The 17,838-nt window shown below is 42.4% G+C and overlaps 1 protein-coding gene across 14 annotated transcripts in view; it reads right to left on the minus strand.

Moving 5' to 3' along the window:
- Window positions 1–17,838, minus strand: part of Mga (MAX dimerization protein MGA) — a 137,810-nt gene that overhangs the window by 86,184 nt on the left and 33,788 nt on the right. For 7 of the 14 annotated variants that reach the window (XM_045157284.1, XM_045157283.1, XM_045157282.1 and 4 more), the window contains exons 1-2: window positions 15,661–15,850; window positions 9,458–10,561 (exon numbers count right to left, since the gene is read on the minus strand). The exons of 1 other annotated variant lie outside the window; for it this stretch is intronic. In XM_045157284.1, coding sequence (XP_045013219.1) covers window positions 9,458–10,494 — 1,037 coding nt within the window. In that variant the 5' untranslated portion in view covers window positions 10,495–10,561; window positions 15,661–15,850. Of the gene's footprint in view, window positions 1–9,457; window positions 10,562–15,660; window positions 15,851–16,728; window positions 16,853–17,838 lie in introns of those variants that run through there. 6 more of the 14 variants (XM_045157278.1, XM_045157280.1, XM_045157279.1 and 3 more) reach the window with 4 other exon arrangements.

Genomic DNA, 17,838 nt, shown 5'->3' on the forward strand with positions numbered 1-17,838 from the left:
CATAAGGTACGACATGCATCTTGAGTTCATTTGCAGCAGCTGGAGGCCCTGCTGTGCCCATATTCATATTCTCTCTCAAACAAATAAAACAAAGGCAAAACTTAAAGAGAAATTTTTTCTTTGAAAACAGTTGACTGGAGAAGGAGCCTATTTTTCAAGGTTATGATTTATTTTGTTCTTAATTTAAAATATGGCTGTGTCTTGCATACCTGGTATTGGTTTCAGAAACATGAAAAATAAAGTGGACATAAACTGTGCACAGTTCTGGGAGCCACTGTTGGGAAGCAGCATATAGGTAAGACGTAATGGCCCTGAGGAAGAGGATGGCAAAGCCATTGAAAAATGGACTGTGGTTTACATGAAGACCTGAAGATGTTTTGGACATAGCAGGACTGTATGAGGGCCACTATGAGGCTACTGAATCGGGATGAAATTTTCCCTGGCTATTCAGCCCAGCTGGAGGGGCAGAGTTCAAAAATCCAAAAAATCCTCACTGGGCCCTCATTTGAACTACAGAAGTGTGACGTTTGCTTGATGGTTATTGAGTTTGCATTGTTCTAGTTTCACTTTGCTATGTCTTATAGCAGTTAAAAATGTTTACTTGGTGCCTTTATGTGTTAAATATATATAACTTGTTTTGATTTTATAAGTCTCACAGTTAAGAGATCATCTTAAATCTCAGATGATATTTGGAATGTTAGAACTATCTTAAGTTGGTAAAGACTGTGGTGACTTTTCAATTTGTCATATATAATGTGAGATGGTTATTTCTATTGGGGGCCAAAGATGGAATGTGGGAGTCTGAATGGATAGCTCCCAATATATTCAGGATTTTATTAAAGTTTATAAAATTAAAAATAAATTTATTTTATTTATTTGAGAGTGACAGAGAGAGAAAGAGGCAGATAGAGAGAGAGACAGAGAGAATGGGTGTGCCAGGGCCTCCAGCCACTGCAAACAAACTCCAGACACATGTGCCCCCTTGTGCATCTGGCTAATGTGGGTCCTGGAGAACTGAGCCTCAAACCACAGTCCTTAGGCTTCACAGGCAAGTGCTTAACCACTAAGCCATCTCTCCAGGCCACGTTTATAAATTTTAACAAAAGGAAATATGAAGAAATTGTAACAAAACACATCATGTACTTATATAAAAATTTTCAACAAGGGTTTAAAAGGGGCCGGGGAGATGGATAAAGCACACACTACTTAAGCCTGAATACTTGATTTCAATCCTCAAACCCCACATAAGAAGCCAAGAAGCTGTGGTGTCCTTTGTAGTTCCACTATGCTGACAATGGGACGGGCGGTATAGACAAGAGAATTTTCCAGAAGCTTTCTTCAAGTGCAGGAAAATCTCCAGAGTCAGATTGAGAGAAGCCCTGCCTGAAATGAAAAAACTGTTAAGGGGGCTGGAGAGATAGCTTAGCGGTTAAGTGCTTTCCTGTGAAGCCTAAGGATCCTGGTTGGAGGCTTGATTCCCCAGTACCCACGTAAGCCAGATGCACAAGGGGGGAATGCATTTGGAGTTCGTTTGCAGTGACTGGAGGCCCTGATGCACCCATTCTCTCTCTCTCTCTGTCTGTTTGTTGCTCTCAAGTAAATAAATAAAAATTAAAAAAAAATTAATAAAACACTGGTAAGGAATTCTGGCTAAGATAATAGCCTAGGAATCATGCCAAAGCAACCTAGGGGGGAAAAAGCAAAAAAAAGAGCAAAATACACTCTTCTGCTAAAAGTGAAGGTTCATAAGAAATTACCAATCAGGGCTGGAGAGATGGCTTAGCGGTTAAGCACTTGCCTGTGAAGCCTAAGGACCTCAGTTCAAGGCTCGATTCCCTAGGGGCCACGTAAGTCAGATGCACAAGGTGGTGCACGCATCTGGAGTTCATTTGCAGTGACTGGAGGCCCTGGTGTGCCCATTCTCTCTCTCTCTCTACCTCTTTCTGTGTGTCGCTCTCAAATAATAAAAATGATTTTAGCCGGGCGTGGTGGCGCACGCCTTTAATCCCAGCACTCGGGAGGCAGAGGTAGGAGGATTGCCATGAGTTCGAGGCCACCCTGAGACTCCATAGTAATTCCAGGTCAGCCTGGGCTAGAGTGGGACCCTACCTTGAAAAAAAAAAAAAAAAAAAGATTTTAAAAAAAGAAATTATCAATCACAGTAGAGAAACAGGAGAGAGCCAGAGCATCTAGAGACCACAGAAGCACCTCCAGCAGCAGCAGCAGCAGCAGCAGCACCCTATCCCTTTGGCCACCATGCTAGGCCTGAGACGTAGAAAAAGCCAGGTAAGGGGATTCTCCACTCACACCAGCCTCCTTGCACTCAAGAAACATGAAGGGAGAGCAGCAGGGACCAGCGGAGCAGCTCATGAGGAACAGCAGAACTTCAGCCACCATTCACAGACTCCCCTCCCCTCACTGTCAATGCAAGCACCAGCAAGCACCAAAGACCTGGGGAAAGGAACTTACCTATACAGCACCCCACACAGGTTATCAGAACACTGACCCACCAACCCAAGCAGCCTACCTGAGCCCACAACACACCAGTTATACAGAAAAATCAAGTCATATACAAAGGCAAGCCCATCAAGATAACAGCAGATTACTCAATACAAACATTAAAAACTAGAAAGGATTGGAATGATGTACTCCCAAGTTCTCAAAGATAACAACTGTCAACCAAGGTTGCTTTATACTGCAAAGCTACCCATTCAAATAGACGGAAAAATAAGGACATTCACAACAAAAGCAGACTAAAGGCATGTTTGAAGACAAAACCAGCTCTACAGAAAATACTTGAAAAGATCCTCCATGCTGAAGAGAAAGAAAAGCATATGGGGAACCTGGAAAAAACAAACCATACTCAAATACTAGTTAATACAAGAGAGCAAAGGTAAAACCAAAACAGCTACAAAACAAGAAAAATGGCAAAAATAAACACACACCTTTCAATAATATCTCTTAATATCAATGGCCTCAATGCCCCAACCAAAAGACATAGGTTTTCAGACTGGGTTAAAAAACAGGATCATGCGGGCATGGTAGCGCACACCTTTAATTCCAGCACTCGGGAGGCAGAAGTAGGAGGATCCCCATGAGTTCAAGGCCATCCTGAGACTCCATAGTAAATTCCAGGTCAGCCTGGGCTAGAGTGAGACCCTACCTCAAAAAACCAAAACCAAAAATAAATAAATAAATAAAAGCAGGATCATTAATTTGTTGCCTCTAAGAAATTCACCTTTTTATGAAGGATGGACACAATCTTAGGGTAAAAGGTTAGAGAACAGTGTTTCAAGCAAATGGGCCTAGAAAACAAGCAGGGGTTGCTATGCTAGTATCTGACAGGATAGACTTCAGATCAGTATTAGTTAGGACAGATAAGGAAGGTCACTTTATATTGATTAAAGGAATACTCCAGGGCTGGAGAGATGACTTAGCGGTTAAGCATTTGCCTGTGAAACCTAAGGACCCCGGTTCAAGGCTCAATTCCCCAGGACCCACGTTAGCTAGATGCACAAGGGGGTGCTAGCATCTAAAGTTTTTTTTGCAGTGGCTGGAAGCCCTGGCGTGCCCATTCTCTCTCTCTCTTTCTCTCTCTCTCTCTCTCTCCCCCCCCCCTTGCTCGCTCTGTCACTTTCAAATAAATAAATAAAAATAAACAAAAAAAAATTTAAACAAAGGAATACTCCAACAGAGGACGTTATAATCCTAAACATGTATGCACCCAACATGGGGGCTCCCAACTTCATCAAACAAACGCTGTTAAAACTAGAGTCACAAATAACACCAAATACAGTTGTAGTAGGTGACTTCAACATCCCACTCTCATCAACTGACAGGTCATGCCGGCAAAACATAACCAGAGATGCATCTGGATTAAATGAGGTCATAGAACAAATGGACCTAACAGATACATACAGGACATTTCATCCAAGTGCTCCAGAATACATTCTTCTCAGTAGCACATAGATCATCTGCTAAAACAGACCATATATTAGGACATAAAGCAAATCTTAACAAATACAGGAAAACCGAAAGAATTCCTTGCACTCTCTCTGATCACAATAGCAACTACAAATCAATAGAAAGAAAAGCTATAGAACATTCAGAAAATCATGGAGACTTTACAATACACTACTAAATGATGAATGAGTCAATGAAGAAATCAAGTAGTAAATCAAAAACTTAATAGAATCAAATGATAATGAGAACACAACATACAAAACCTTTGGGACACAATGAAGGCAGTCCTAAGAGGGAATTTTACAGCTTCAATTGCCTATAATAAGAAATTAGGGCTGGAGGGATGGCTTAGTGTTTAAGGCACTTGCCTGCAAAGCCAAAGGACCCAAGTTCAATTCCCCAGGTCCCACGTTAGCCAGATGCACAAAGGGGCACATGCGCCTGGAGTTCGTCTGCAGTGGCTAGAGGCCCTAGCGTGCCCATTCTCTCACTCTGTCCCTCTTTCTCTGTGAAATGAATAAATAAATAAAATATTTATATATATAAAAAAAAGAAATTAGAGGGCTGGAGAAATGGCTTAGCACTTTGTCTGTGAAGCCTAAGGACCCCTTTTTAATTCCCTAGCACCCACATAAGTCAGATGCACAAGGAGTCAAGAATGCTGCTCCCTTAGTTAAGCCAAGAGCACAAGGGTGATGGAGAAAAATACTGAGGATACTCAACACATACCAAACCACAGAAGTAAATGCTCCTAAGTGCCCATCACTGAAGCAGACCTAACATGCTCCCAGCATGGCTCAGGAAATTTTGCGGAAGAGGGAGTGGTAAGATTGTTACAAGTTGAGACATTTTGCAGAGACATTGCCTCTCCCCTCCCCATAATGCATGACCCACAATTCCCATGGGGTCGACCTGCATCCTTAATGAGGAAGGCCTCTTCAGAAAAGGGCCAAGGGAAGAGAGAAAGGATGGACCAACATATGACATTTACATATCTAATAATTTTTTAAAAAGACGAAATTAGAAAGGTCATAAGTAAACAACTTAATGCTTCACTCTAAGGCCTTGGAAAAACAAGAAGGCAAACCAAAAATCAGTAGATGGGAAGAAATTATAATAAAGATTAGGGCATCTGGGTGGTACAGACATTAATCCTAGCATTCAGGAGGCAGAGGTAGGAGGATTGCCATGAGTTCAAGACCAACCTGAGCCTATAGACTGAGCTAGAATGAGACCCTACCTCAAAAAAAAAAAAAAGATTAGGGCAGAAATTGATGAAATAGAAACAAACAAAAAAAAAAAAATCAACAAAATAGGGAGTTGATTCTTTGAAAGGATAAACAAGACTGATAAACCCTTAGCAAATCTAATCAAAAGAGCATGCTTTTAATCCCAGCACTTGGGAAGCAGAGACAGGAGGATCACTGTGAGTTCAAGGCCACCCTGAGATTACACAGTAAATTCTAGATCAGCCTGAGCTAGAGTGAAACCCTACCTCAGAAAACAAAGACAAAAGAGAGAGAGAGAGAGAGAGAGAGAGAGAGAGAGAGAGAGAGAGAAGAGGATACAAATTAATAAAATCAGAGGACTGGAAAGATGGCTTAGCGGTTAAAGTGCAAACCTATGAAGTCTGAAGAGCCAGGTTCGATTCTCCATGTCCTACATAAACCAGATGCACATGGTGGCACATGCATCTGGAGTTCACTTGCAGTGGCAGGAGACCATGGCGCACCTAATTCTTTCCTCTCTTTCTCTCTTAAATAAATAAAAAAAAAATTTAAAAAGAACATATATTCCACTAAGTTTGAAAACTGAAAGAAATGGATGCTTTCTTTGATTTATATGACCTACCATAACTAAATCAAGATAAGACTAGCCACTTAAATAGACTTGTAACAAGTATGGAGATCAAGCAGTTATAAAACGTCTCCCAAGTAAAAGAAAAAAAAAGTCCAGACCCAGATGGGTTGGTGAATTTTACCAGACCTTCATGGAAGAACTAATACCAATGCTTCTCAAACTTTTCCGTTAAATAGAAAAGGAAGAACTCCTACCAAACTCCTTCTAAGAAGCCAGCATCATCACCCTAATACCAAAAGCAGGCAAAAATAAAAAAAAAATCATCCCAGACCAATCTCCCTCATGAACATAGATGCAAAAATTCTTAACAAAATATTGGCAAACAGAATAGAAGAATGTTATCAGAAATATCATTCACCCCGACAAAGTAGGCTTTATCCCAGAGAAAAAACTCCTACAGAGACTGGGAACAGAAGGTACTTATCTCAATATATAATAAAGGCTATTTATGACAAGCCTACAGCCAACATATTACTAAATGGGGAAAAACTAGAAGCTTTTCCACTAAAATCAGGAATAAGACAAGGGTGTCCACTGTCCCCACTTTTATTTAATATAGTACTGGAAGTCTTAGCTATAGCAATAAGGCAAGAGACACTCATAAAAGGGATACTAATTGGAAGAGATCAAGTTAAAATTATTTGTAGGGCTGGAGAGATGGCTTAGTGGTTAAGCGCTTGCCTGTGAAGCCTAAGGACCCTGGTTCGAGGCTCGGTTCCCCAGGTCCCACGTTAGCCAGATGCACAAGGGGGCGCACGCGTCTGGAGTTCGTTTGCAGTGGCTGGAAACCCTGGCGCGCCCATTCTCTCTCTCTCTCTCCATCTGTCTTTCTCTCTATGTCTGTTGCTCTCCAATAAATAAATAAAAAATGAACAAAAAAAATTAAAAAAAAAAAATTATTTGTAGATAACATGATTCTATACATAAAGGACCATAAAGACTCTACCAGCAAACTGTTAGAGCTGATAAACACAGCAATGCAGCATGACCCAAAATAAACACCCCAAAAATTAGTAGCTTTCCTGCAGGCTAACAACAAACACACAGAGGATAAAATCACAGAATCATTCCCATTCACAATTGCATCAAAAATAAAAATGCCTTGGAATAAACTTAACCAAGGAAGTGAAAGTTCTCTACAATGAAAACTTTAAGACACTCAAGTGAAAGACATCCCTTAATCCCTTGTGCTTGGACTGGAAGACTCAATATTGTAAAAACAGCAATCTTACCAAAAGCAATCTACACATTCAATGCCATCCCCATCAAAATTCCAATGGCATTCTTCATCGAAATAGAAAACACAATGCTAAAATTCATTTGGAAGCACAAGAACCTCGAATATCTAAAACAATTTTGAGCAACAAAAATAAGGCTGGTGGTATCACGGTACTGGATTTTAACCTATATTACAGAGCCATCGTAACAAAAACAGCATGGTAGTAGCACATACACAGATATGTAGAACAGTGGAACAGAATAGAGGACCCAGATGTATGTCCGGGTAGTTGTAGCCCCCTATCTTTGACAAAAATGCCAAGAATACTCATTGGAGAAAAGATAGCCTCTTCAGCAAGTAATACTGGGAAAACTTGATATATATCTGTAGAAGGATGAAAACAGATCCTTATCTCTCTCTCTCCATGCACAGGAATTAAGTTCAAATGGATCAAACACCTTAAAAATCAGACCTGAAACTCTGAAAGTGATAGAGGGAAAAAAGTAGGCAAAACTCCTCAACATACCAGTCTTGGCAAAGACTTTCTTTTTTTTTTTTTTTTAATTATTTATTTATTTATTTGAGAGCGACAGACACAGAGAGAAAGACAGATAGAGGGAGAGAGATAGAATGGGCGCGCCAGGGCTTCCAGCCTCTGCAAACGAACTCCAGACGCGTGTGCCCCCTTGTGCATCTGGCTAACGTGGGACCTGGGGAACGAAGCCTCGAACCGGGGTCCTTAGGCTTCACAGGCAAGCGCTTAACCGCCAAGCCATCTCTCCAGCCCCATTGGCAAAGACTTTCTGAATGTAACCCAACTGCTCAGGAAATAAAACCATAGATCAACTGCTGGGACCTCATGAAATCACAAGGTTTTTGTACACCAAAGGACACAATCAATAGGGCAAAGAGGCAACCTACAGAATGGGAAAAAATCATTGCCAGCTATACATCTGACAGAGGATTCATATCCAAAATATACAAAGAACTTAGCAAGCTAAGTAAGAAATCAAACAACCCAATTAAAAAATGGGCTTAAAAAAAAGGAGGGGCTAAACCGGGATGGCACATGCTTTTAATTGCAGCACTCTGGGGGCAGAGGTAGGAAGATTACCATGAGTTTGAGGCCACCCTGAGAATACAGAGTGAATTCCAGGTCAGCCTGGACTAGAGTGAAACCCTACCTCAAAAAAAAAAGGGGGGGGCTATGGAATTAAATACAGAGTTCTCAAAAGAAGAAATACATATGGCATATAATCATCTAAAAAAATGTTCTACATCCCTAGCCATCAGGGAAAAGCAGATTAAAACTACTTTGAGATTCCATCTCACTCCTGTCATAATGTCTACCATAATGAAAACAAATGACCATAAATGCTGGTGAGAATGAGGAAAAAGAGGAACCCCTTTACACTGTTGGTGGGAATCAGTCTCCGTCTCTAACAAATAAATGAATTAAAAAGAAAAAGAAAAAAAAAAAAAGGACTCCTCTCAGCTCTAACAACATAGATGAATCTAGAGGCCATTTTGGTAAGTGAGATAAACAAGGCACTGAAGGGGAAGTGGGATTATAGTCAAAGAATACAAAGGTTTAATCATATTGAATGAACTTTTTAAAACTAAAAATATAAGCTGGGCATGGTGGTGCATGCCTTTAATCCCAGCATTCATGAGGCAGAGGTAGGAGGATCACCGTGAGTTCGAGGCCACCCTGAGATTAAATATTGAATTCCAGGTCAGCCTGAGCTAGAGAGGAAAGCCAAATCAAAAAATTTAAAACAATACAGCATGTTATTTTTCATATACAATAATACTCAAATTGTTTTTTAGTTTGGTCAATCATGAATTAGTACACCTTTAGGGTAGTAAAGTAAGTACATAAGTAAGGTGACAATGAATTGATTTTTATGCCTCAGGTAGGTAGGCAATTGTAAACTGTTTCTCTATGTTAACCAGGAACACAATTTATGAGACTAGATTCCTACTCTGACAAACTATCTCATTTTCTGGCAATTCTTGATCCTGAACCCAAGACATACTCATTGCAGAAAAATTTCACTGCACAGGGCTGGAGAGACGGCTTTACAGTTAAGGTGCTTGCCTGAAATGCTGAAGAACCCAGGTTCAATTCCCCAGGACCCATGTAAGCAAAAGCACAAGATGGCGCATACATCTGGAGTTTATTGGCAGAGGCTGAAGACCCTGGTGTACTCATATTCTCCCTCTCTCATTAAAAATATAGATTTTTTAAAAAACCTTTTTTAAAGAAAAATTTGCTGCACAGAATGAAAGGCAGCTGTAGTTTATTTGCAGCCTTTCACATGATCTATTAGTGTCTACAACATTCCACAGAACCAGTTACCTGTCCCATCTCAGTCTCCCATTCATCTTTAAAAAAGGGAAACTACTACTTACCTTTCAGAAATCCCATGCTTCGACTGAGGTGTTTCAAGTGCTGAATCAGCATCCATAAAACCAAGAAAGTCTTCTTTTACATTAAGTGGAAGCTTCTCCAAACCCATGCTCGATGTTTCATGACCCCTTGACATAGTATCAAAATCACTTGAATGTATCTCTGACCCCTCACTTTCAGTAAGATGAACACTATTCCCTTCTTGTTCAGAGCTGGTCTTTTGTTTTCCATCTCTCTGGGGCTTATTGTTTAGCCCATCATCCCGAAAGCCTTTGGCAAATGGATTGTAATCTATTTTCAGCTGGGTAATCTGAATGTTCTGATATGCTGTTACTGCAAAAAACTCGGTCTGGGGGAAGGTAAAAGTATGGACACCAGGGCCATTTAATTGTATCACTTCTGTAGCCTTTTCTGCTGGTACCAAATGAAGTCTTGGCAAGTAACGATGCATAGAGTGCAAAATAATATGGCCTTCTTGGTCCAGTGTATTGTTGGTAAGTTTGAGTTTATAGAAAGATACTGGTTGATGCATCCAATAATGACCTGTGGAAGGGGATTCTGGATGAATGAAAACCCTTCCCAAAACATGGGGTTCAGCTTTCCCACTGGGTTCCCACCAACGACCATTCCACTTATAACGATGATTATCTACTGGAGATATATCCATGACAAGGATATACTTTAAATTTGAATCTAAGCCTGTTATCCAATAGCGACAATAAGGAAACATGCGTCTTCCCTGCTTGGTCAGAATCATCTCAGTGCTTCGGTTATGGAACTCATTCCACATACTGTTGTTATCGAGGGTCACAGTTATTCTTCCCACAGTACAATCAGCTGGAAGACAAACCTTCCCTTTGGATTTTTCTGGTGATGATACCTTACCAGCCAAAGCACAGGCATCATGATTAGTAACCAAAATTCCTTGATCAGTTTTGCCATTTCCTGGCTGTTTTAGGATGACAAAGAAGGTAGGTGCTGCTCCTGTAACTGTCCCACCATCTTGATTAGCCAGTATAATCTGCTGTTTCTCCTCCATGATTTCAGTGGGAAACTCAGTAGTAAGGAAAATGAAGTCAGCACATTGTCACAATGGCCTTCCCATCCTAAAAATAAGCCAAAAAATAAAAAAATAAAAAAATAAAAAATAAAAAATAAAAAGCCTTTAATCAAGTGACTTTTATTTTGTGAACACAAGTGATTGTATTATCCAGAAAGTATTCTTAAAAATCTCATAAGACACTGCTTAGCTTATACATTTCTTTCAACCTCTGTTAAGGATATCTTTCTGAAATACATAATCATTTTCTTCCTTCAAGTCACTTTTTTCTTTTTTCTTTTTCTTTTTGGTTTTTCGAGGTAGGGTCTTGCTCTAGCTCTGGCTGACCTGGAATCTAAAACTGTCAGCAATCGTCCTACCTCTGCCTCACAAGTGCTGGGATTAAAGGTTACGCCACCACACCACACTTCATCCTTTAATTTTCTCTTTTTTTTTTTTCCTCCGTTCTTTTTTCTTTTAAATTAATTAATTTATTTTGGGTTTTTCGGGATAGGGTCTCACTCTAGACCAGGCTGACCCGGAATTCACTATATAGTCTCAGGGTGGCCTCAAACTCTCGGTGATCCTCCTACCTCTGCCTCCCAAGTGCTGGGATTAAAGGCGCCACCACACCAGCTTATCTTAATTACTTTTATCTTTTTTGTTTTGTTTTGTTTGAGGCAGAGTCTTACCTCTAGCTCAGGCTAACCTGGAACTCACTTTGCACCCATAGGATGGCCTCGAATTAAGAGGATCCTCTTACCTCAGGTGTCTTAGGACTGAAGATGTAGGCCACCTTACTCAGCTTATTCTTTTTCTTTCTTTCTTTCACTGGGGGGGGGGGACGGGAGGGAAGGCAGATAGAGAAAGGAAATGGGCACACCAGGGCCTTCAGCTGCTGCAAACGAACTCCAGACACATGTGCCAACTTGTGCATCTGGCTTACATGGATCCTGGGTAAGTGATTCTGGGTCCTTTGGCTTTGCAGGCAAGTGCCTTAACCTCTAAACCATTTCTCCAGCTCAGCTTATTTTTATCATTTTATCTTAAGTATATTCATATGTGTGTGTGTGTATGTAGGTATGTGTATATATATATATATATACACACACATACACACATACCTACATACATACCTACATACATACATACATACATACCTACATACACATATATATTAAATTTAAGAGAGAGACAGAGGCATAATGAGAGAATGGGTATGCCAGGGCCTTCAACTGCTGTAAACAAATTCCAGATGTGTGCACCCCTTGTGCACATGTGTGACACTGAGTGCCTGCATCAGTGTTGTCTGGCTTACGTGGGACCTGGAGATTCAAACATGAGTTCTTAGGCTTTGCAAATAAGTGCCCAAATGCAGAAAGTGCCAAAGGGTACTTTCTTTCTTTTTAAATTTTTATTTATTAGACAAAGAGAGAAAGAAAACAAGTGAGCACAGAGACGCCACTGCAAACAATCTCCAGACACATGTGCTGCCTTGTGCATCTGGCTTACATGGGCCCTGGAGAATTAAACCTGGGTCCTTTAGGCTTTGTGGTCAGGTGCCTTAACTGGTAAGGCATCTCTCCAGTCCCAAAAGTACTTTCAACATAAAGAATTCAAGGTGGGCATGGTGGCACACACCTTTAATCCCAGCACTCAGGAGGCAGAGGTAGGAGGATCGCTGTGAGTTCGAGGCCACCCTGAGACTACATATTCCAGGTCAGCCTGGGCTAGAGTGAGACCCTACCTCGAAAAACCTGAGCTGTGTTTGTTTTTTTTGTTTTGTTTTGTTTTGTTTTGTTTTGCTTTTCGAGGTAGGGTCTTACTCTAGCCCAGGCTGACCTGGAATTCACTATGTCATCTCGGGGTAGCCTCAAACTCACAGCAATCCTCCTACCTCTGCCTCCTGAGTGCTGGGATTAAAGGCGTGCACCACCATGCCCGGCTCTTGTTTTGTTTTTTAAGGTAGGATCTCACTCTAGCTCATGTTGACCTGGAATTCACTATGTAATCTCAGGGTGGTCTAGAGCTCACAGCAATCCTCCTACCTGTGCCTCCTGAGTGCTGGGATTAAAGGCATGCGCCACCATGCCCGACAAAAACCATTCTTAAATACAAAAAAAGTATGTTATCAAAAGAAACCTTATACCTTATACCCATTAGTAGTTTGTCACAATTATCCCTCCTCTCTCTTAGCAATCACCTACTTAATTTCTGGTTTTATACAGATTTGCCTATCTTGGCCATGTTATTATATAAATGGATCATACAATGTATGTGGCCTTTTTCTTTATAATCATGTTGTTGCTATGTTTTTTTGAGGTAGGGTCTTGTCCTAGCACAGGCTGACCTGGAATTCACTATGTAGTCTCAGAATGGTTTCAAACTCAGAGATCCTCCTACCTCTGCCTCCTGACTGCTAGGATTAAAGGCTTTCTTGGGGCTGGAAAAAAATGGCCTAGCAGTAAAGGCGCTTGCCTGCTAAACCTAAGGACCCATGTGAGCCAGATGCACAAGGTAGTACATGCATCTAAAGTTCAATTCCAGTGACTGGAGGTACAGGGGCGCCCATTATCTCTCTCAATTAAAAAATGGGGGGGGGGGCTGGGGCTGGAGGGATGGCTTAGCAGTTAAGGCATTTGCCTGCAAAGCCAAAGGACCCAGGTTCAATTCCCTAGGACCCATGTTGGCCAGATGCACAAGGGGGTGCACGTGTCTGGATTTTGTTTGCAGTGGCTGGAGGCGTTGGCGAGCCCATTCTCTCACCCTCTCCAACTCTTTGCTACATTAAAAGAAAGTTTTTAGTGAGAGAGAGAAAATGAAAATGGGCACACCAGGGCCTACTGACATTGCCTGCAAAGCCTAAGGACTCAGGTTCAATTCCCCACGACTCCTGTAAAGCCAGATGCAAAAAGTAGTGCATGCATCTGGAGCTCATTTGTAGCATTAGAGGCCCTAGTATGCCCATTCTCTCACTACCCCTTGGCAATAGTAAAAAAGAAGTATTTTTTGAAAAGAATATTAACAAAGACTGTAGTACAGTGCATATATGTATAAATATTTATGTGTATGCATGTATCATATTTTAAAGTTCAGCTCAGCTTTTCATCACCAAGCATTTATCTAGATTAAAATATGTATTAGGAAGACTTAAGAAAGTAAGCTTAGCAACAAAGGGAATAGTCTCAGGAATATCTGAAAACATTATAGCAGAATACAGTCAGAATCTTCCACAGAAGATGACTCAACGTAATGTAGCAAGTTTCAAAAACTGTTACAAGTTCAGACTTCTTACCCTAAATGTCTTTCACCCATTGACCTCTATGGAAAATTTTTACTATGGTGGTAACACTGATACAATCCACACAAATGCAACAGTTTACTATGTAATTTCCTTACTGAATATGCAAAAAAAATTTTCCTAACTACACCAAAGTTTCAAATCTATTCCAAAGAGGGCCCTCCACAGTGGAGTTATTTTGATACTATTACTTTTAAAACAAGTATCTTACTGTATAAAAGGATAAACTGTAAGATATTTGTCTCTTAATAAAATCCTTAACTACAAAGAAATGCTTAAATTAAATCATGGTGGGATTTTTTTTTTTTTTTTTTTTTTTGAGGCAGGGTTTCACTCTAGACCAAGCTGACCTGGAATTCACTATGTAGTCTCAGGCTTGGCCTTGAACGCACAGTGATCCTCCTACCTTTGCCTTCCCGGGTGCTGGGATTAAAGGCATGAACCAACAAGCCCAGCTTAAATTAATTTTTGTTTTGTTTTGTTTTTCAAGGTAGCCCAGGCTGACCTGGAATTCACTCTGTATTCTCAGGGTGGCCTCGAACTCATGGTGATCCTCCTACCTCTGCCCAAGTGCTGGGATTAAAGGCCTGTGCCACCACACCTGGCTTTTTTCTTTCTTTCTTTTTTTGAGAGAAGGAGAGAGGAGGAGGGACTAATGAGAATGGGCACGCCAGGGTTTCCAGTAGCTGCAAACAAACTACAGATGTACATGGCACCTTGTGCATCTTTGAAACTCAAATTTGCGGCTGGAGAGATGGCTCAGCAGTCAAAGGCACTTTCTTGTTTGAAACTCGAATTTTGTGAGAAATTAATTCAAATTTCAGTATAGTATATAATGAAGCTTAGATTTTTAAAAAGGAGAAAGTGGAAATATAATTTTAAAGATGACAGCAAAAAACCAGCAAACACAGTAAAATAGCCAAGTACCTTCTAAATCACTCTCAACCATCATCATTAATTATATTAATTAAATAAATGCTACTTGCAAATCAATAAGCACTCATTTCGAACTAAGTAATATCCTGGTCATTTTAGTGTCCCAGTCTTAGAAAATAAATTTCAAAATTGTCTATAAAACCCTTTAATTTTAGGAGAACTGCAAAAGACCCAGTTAGTACTCCCTTCAAGCCATTCCCATGTGTTATGGGAAGCTACTGGCTGCAGAAGCATTTTTCATTTCTAAGAATCTACCCTGAAAAACTCAGTCTCATCAAGGATTCAAGTGCCTAGCAGTTACTAAGTAAAATCTGAAATTTTTCATGGCAGAAAAGTGGTTTAATTTGGTGTACCAATGTACCATGTTCCCCCAAGTCTTTCACTTATGTTTCAGCTAAATGGACTCAGGCTACCTCAACCCAGGAAACTGCTGGCAACATAACCCTGTGACTGCGAGCATGAGTACAGCCAATCAGATCCCCTTAAGGGAAAGGGCCCCCGGAAGAGCAGTCGGCCCGGCCTTTGAACTGCCCCCAATCGCGGTTTTTTAACTGCAGAGGACAGCTGACCAAGAACTACTGGGGGGGGGGGGAATGCCGCAGGGAAAGCCCTTCCAGGGCAAAGGGGTTCTGATCCATCACGTGCAGACAGCAGAAACCCAAAGATTGCACGGCTGAACCCAGCGCATTCTGTAACCTTGGAGACTACATAACCAGCCATCAAGCCAGCCCTCTTTCCCAGCAGCCGTCACGCACCCGCAGGCACTTTCCCTGCAGCCTAGCAGCGGCAACGTGCCCCAAAAGAAAACGCAGGCTATACAAGGTTTACCAGAAACTGGCTGTGAAAGTCTGGGGGTCTCAACAACATGCATGGGCGGAGTGCACGCGGGTTCTAGACTTATCAAGCTCCACGTGATGAGTGAAGCGAACCTTGAAGGGTGGTCTCTTCCCTCTGATGGACTGTACTTTGGTTTCTCCCGTTGTTTTGCCAATCAGCCAACCCTCCTTTCAGATACCGCCACAGATCCTTGCTTTCTATCATTTTGCCCAAAGGAGGCATTCCCAGGATTCGAAAAGGAAGGCACAGCAACACATCATCGTTTTCCTCTTTCGCCTCAGTCTATTTAAAAAAAAAAAAAAAAGATCTTAACTTCTTACTCGTCGAACACTGGCTCTACTACAACTTAGTGGTGGTAAGAGAAGCTTTCTAATGTCCCAGATTCACTTTTTACTGAAGGCACAGACCTACTTGGAAATTAATCAGAACGTCTGAGGAACAGAAAACTAGCCAAAGGCTGCACCTCAAAGAGAAAAAGGAAATAACACCTGCTCAAACCACCTGTTTTCCCGACTTCGATTTTGCACTCACAAATTCAGGTCCTTTGTTTACAAAGTTCTTACGCCTATACAACTCTAACTCACTACCTCCCCCTTCTCAGTAAATTCGTGGTCTTGCTTCAACTGAACCAGAAATTACATGCTCTTAAGAGACGTGTGTACAGGTGTCAACACGCTGCACACAGTTCCTTAGAGAAACAACATTGGTGTCGTTTCTCTCAGAGATTTGAGACCCTGGGAGCTAATTCTTAAAATCCAAAGCACAGCTCTCTACCTACTGCTCGGAGCCGGGCTAGAACGTCACGCGGAGCATACCACGCGGTGCGACACTCCACGCACGCGAGGGCAGGGCAGGGCAGGGCCGTGCGCACCGCCGCTCACCCCGCCCGCCCGCCTGCCTCGTGGCACGATCCCTGGCGTCGATGCTCTCGGTTACCTAGCTGGCGACGCGGAAGTGAGACCGGAATACGCGGGGTGACATGCGCAACCACGCTCACGGGACCACAGGCAGCAGGGCGCAAGGCCTGAGCGGGCCTCGGCGTGCGAAGATCGCCGTGGAAGGCTGTTAAGGCCGTCCAAATGTGTAAGCGCTTCAAACTCCAGAAAAACTCCAGTCGGGTCACTACAAAGGAACGCGTTCCACCCAGGCCCCAGAGTTACCGTGCGGGGCGTGGCCGGCCTCACCCAGAGTCCTTCATATCTCGCTGGGGGCGGGTTATTCTGTTCGGTTCGCACACGGTGTCCCCGCTCCAGCTGAAGAGCCTGCGCACGCACCGGACCTCCACGTCACCGCGCACGCGCTCCGTCCGGCTCGGAACCCGTCGCGCAGGCGCAAAAAGAGTACGGAGCAGCACCTCCCTTGCCCCTCCTCCAACATCAGGAGGCCAAACAGCCCAGGAGCCGCGACAAGACCCTTGGGATCCGCCCCCGAGGCTGAAGCCGCTGCCATTTCGCATCTTAGCAAACCTTAAATGAGGATTAAAGCTTCTAGAATCACAAAAGACTAGGCGGCGGCGGCGGCGGCGGCACCCAGTATCCTCGGCCTCGCATTCGAAGCCTTCATGAACATTCTGAAACGACTGGCCACCTGGCCTTTCTCGTGGATGCTTTCTTTCACCCTTTCACAGCGGTTCCTTGCCAGCTCCGCCCCACCCACCTACCCGAGGATACGCGACACCCTGGGTTCACAGACCTACCCCAGGAATGAGAGGACTTTCCCCAGTGCCCTAGTCTTGGGAAGCGCCAGTGCGACGGAAAATCTTGAAACAGCCTTTGAAAGAAGAGTGATAGTTTTCAACATCCACCAAAACCACTAGAAAAGCAAGAGATGGAATAATACCTCACTGGGTGTGGTTCACGCCGTGTAATTCTGTAATTCCAACATTCAGAAGGCTGAGGCAAGACTGCTGCGAATTCAAGACCAGCCTGGGCTACATAGCGAGTTCCAGGGCAGCCTCGACTAGTGAGCCCCGTCTGCCCCCACAAAAAAAACAGCCTCGCTTAAGAGTTATGAAGGAAGGGCAGCTATTAAATTTCGATGTAAAGATGAAAGATGTCTCGATAAAACAGTAAAGCAAGGAAACGAGAAAGTTGTGTGAGAGTAATATCTGAGCTTTAGTATCTTGATCCTGTGTATTTTTGTTTCAAGACACCAAAGCAAACAAAATGTGTCAGGTAGTGACAGAACCAAGGGGACAGCATGTCTCACTACCACACATCAAATGTTAGTTTTATTTCTTCTCTCTAAACTGGCCCAGGCTGATGATAAAA

This window comes from Jaculus jaculus, chromosome 8 (genome assembly GCF_020740685.1).
Source record: "Jaculus jaculus isolate mJacJac1 chromosome 8, mJacJac1.mat.Y.cur, whole genome shotgun sequence".
Lineage (NCBI taxonomy): Eukaryota > Metazoa > Chordata > Mammalia > Rodentia > Dipodidae > Jaculus > Jaculus jaculus.